The sequence below is a fragment of the Aphanomyces invadans genome (assembly GCF_000520115.1).
Source record: "Aphanomyces invadans strain NJM9701 unplaced genomic scaffold supercont1.1, whole genome shotgun sequence".
NCBI classification, from domain to species: domain Eukaryota; phylum Oomycota; class Saprolegniomycetes; order Saprolegniales; family Verrucalvaceae; genus Aphanomyces; species Aphanomyces invadans.
In genome coordinates, this window is record NW_008580146.1 from 135,194 (window position 1) to 138,423 (window position 3,230).

At 50.9% G+C, this 3,230-nt stretch overlaps 1 protein-coding gene across 2 annotated transcripts in view; it reads left to right on the plus strand.

The window, feature by feature from the left end:
• Nucleotides 1–1,642, plus strand: part of H310_00031 (hypothetical protein) — a 2,833-nt gene extending 1,191 nt beyond the window's left edge. The window contains exons 1-2 of one of the 2 annotated variants that reach the window (XM_008862613.1): nucleotides 838–933; nucleotides 983–1,642. In XM_008862613.1, the coding sequence (XP_008860835.1) occupies nucleotides 868–933; nucleotides 983–1,576 (660 nt within the window). In that variant the 5' untranslated portion in view covers nucleotides 838–867 and the 3' untranslated portion in view covers nucleotides 1,577–1,642. Of the gene's footprint in view, nucleotides 1–837; nucleotides 934–982 lie in introns of those variants that run through there. The other variant, XM_008862612.1, reaches the window with a different exon arrangement.
• Nucleotides 1,643–3,230: the final 1,588 nt, after the last annotated feature.

The window sequence follows — 3,230 nt, forward strand, 5'->3', positions numbered from 1 at the left end:
TGTGGTATATTCCCCACGTCCCACTGAAATACGTCTGCATTGTGCTGCCACTAACTAGTCAGGCACCTCCGCTGGACGCTTGGCGCCATGGAAAGCACCGTACCTGGGTGTGTTTGCGATGGAAGTTTCGCGCATCTGTTTGCATGAAATTTGAACTTGGCGCAGAACCCATGGACATGGACGCACGCCTGGGTGGATTGTACCACCAAGCGGACCGCTACTTGTCTGAGTGCTGTTCGTTGTCGCCCACGCCGGGCGTTCGTAGCCGGCCGTGGTATTCTACTCGTCCAGAGCCGACCGACTCGACCATGAGAAAGGAGGGCTGACAGGCAAAACAGTAACATGTAACAAAACCGAGCAAGATCTGTTTGGGTGAAAAAAGGGCTTTGGAGATCTGATTGGCTGAGGACTTTTTCTTGGGCTGGTACTATTAGTAGTACTAATAAAAGTCCATGTGCAGTGCGGTAAGTGCGGGCTTTTGGCCACACGGCTTCAGACTGTAAGTACTACAGATTGAATTGTGACATGGACCAAGCGCGAGTGATTCCGACGTCAAAGGTGCGGGGAGAGGAAAACGTGGCTTCAGCGCTTCAAGGAGGTCGATCCTCAAGCGTCTGGTATTCTGTCGGAGGTTGTAGAATTGGCGAATCGACATACCCCTCTCTTGGGCATCAAGTGCTTGCTTCACCACGCATTGACGTCGCGCATGGCAGACGCCCTTTGGTTTGTCGATGTGTGAGACTAGTGAAAAATAAAATGCCTGCAGGGCGGATCGAACCAGGGACCAATTGCTTCCATCGGGTTTTTGGCGTTACGGCAGAAAACAGTGTGGACAACTCGAACTGCACTTCAAGTGGACAATTGGGGATGGAGTGGCATGTGTGGCAGTTGGCAGACTCCATGTACCCTACGGGCGGGTTCGCGCATTCACAGGTACGTAGTCCCTGCTCAAATCCCTGAGCGGTCCTGGACTCCTTCCCAGGGCCTCGAGGCGGCCGTTCAAGCCAAGGTCGTCACAAACAGAGCCACTCTTCACTCATTTCTTGTGACATCTTTGCATCAAACGGCCAACTTGTTGCTGCCTCTCGTGTTTTCAGCCCACTCTTCTGCATCGTCCGTCGATTCCTTTCTCCACCTCGACAGTCTTGCACATGCCATGCTCACCAACCACGTTGCTGCACGTGCGTCAATTGCTCAGGGCTGTGCGATGCTCCGTGTTGCATGCACGTCTGCTCCGCCTTCATCCGTTCTCCACCGCATCAAGCGCGAGAAAGTCCATGGCCATCACGTCGTCGTACTGGGCGTTGTGTGCGCATCTCTCGATATCGACGCAACAACGACTCAGCGCCTGCTCTTGTTCGTGACTCTGCGGGACCTCCTAAGCGCCGCCACTCGGCTTAACGTGATCGGCCCTCTCGAGTCTGCGAAAATGCTCGCGCAAATGGCGCCGCTAGCCGAATCCATTCTCAATGCCAAGAAGGATCGGCCCCTCGCCGATGCACACCAATCGTCGCCGTTTCTGGACCTCGTCCACGCAACCCACGACGTCCTGTACACCCGCATATTTAACTCGTAAAAGGTGCTCCAGTTATTGGAATCGAATGAACCAAACCACAGAGGGGCTTGGCCCGTTGTCAAACAATTCGGTCGGCGTTTATGCAGACACAGGGAGACACTGCGCGGGTCGTGGCGACTACTTTGCTTAAGCACTCATGCTGCCGCACGAACATCCGTCGATTGCCACTGCTATCGCACCCGCGTCACTGGTTCAGGTCTCTTCTCCACGTAAATTCGAGCCTCTGGACCTTGCTGTCTGGCGTGTGGAATCCTGCCCCACTCGAACAATCGCCAACAGCGCGCCTCCTGGTTTTATGCCTATTGTAGTAGAAAAATGATTATATTGTGACTCTGTCCGGTTTTAATTGTCGCAATTCTACCGAATTGGTCCTAAAATTCGTAAATTAATGGTGCTGTGTTGGGATTGGCAAAAACGGCAAGAAAACACATTTTCAAATGAATGGCGGTGGAACGACAGTTGTAGGAGTCATTTCAAAGAAGAAATCACAATGTGAAATTTCCCGCGCACAACACTTGGTCTTACTATACTGAATGAAGTTTCGCTGCCTCCTTGAGAACGAGAAGATAGCCATCTATGCTGTCCTGTTGCACCACAGAACGAATGGAAATCTCGTTGTGGCGACATAAAGCATCAAGCAAGCCTCTATAATGTAACTAAGCGAACAATTCAGCGCGTATGGACAAGAGGGCAAGCAAAATAATCGTTCAAATCTCAACCTACGCGTCAGCGCAAGCAAGACGACATAAACTCTCTACAAGATCGTGTATCAAAACTTCCCCCAACAAATGCGTCGGATCTCGCGGCTGGTGAGGATACAACGTCTTGCTGGGATTTTCTTGCGGCTTGGTTGGTCGCAATTCTGTAGAAACGTTCGCACAAGCTTGTCGCTTCGGTCGATTGCTTTAGCAATCCGCCGACAGCTCTTTTGAAGCTTGCGAAAGGCAAAAATTTGTCGTTTCTCTTCGTCGGTGATACCTTTGCCCCGAGGCATGTCTTCGAATTCAATTTTGGTACTGACAAGGCCAAGGTGTCGTTCTCTACGTTCAACAGTCGAAAAACGCTTCTATAGGACAAAAGTGGACATTTTTGCTCCAATTATGAAGTGCGTCTATAATTTCGTTTGACAGTCAACGAAGCCGTCGAGGGACCAGATATTAGGGTTAATTGAAATTATTGCATGTCAAAGGTTTCAAAACGCCATAAACATTTTTACTGTTACCATGCAAACATTTCGTTATGACAGTTATTCCACATCACTGTCACTCACTCCTGACGACGACTCCGACGACATGGAGTCAACTTCCTCGACTTCATCCATGGTAACGAGCACATCATGCAGATTCTTCACAAGCTTGTCGCAATGCTGAACACACTTCCAAATCAAAGGAGATGGAAGCTCCGCGAAGGCCACGTCGAGGCGAGCACGGACATCTGCGAACGTCGTGTCCACGGTATACTTCATTCCCACGTCACCCTTGACTTTTGACCACACCATCTCGATAGGTTGCAGATTCGAGTGGTGAGGCGGCGTGTACACCACAGCATGCCGACGTGCACGGGCCATTGCAACAACCACCGGGTCCACGCGGGCAGCAACGACAGGTTTGAGCCTTGACCATATTGTCTTCTTCAAATCACGTGACTCAACATC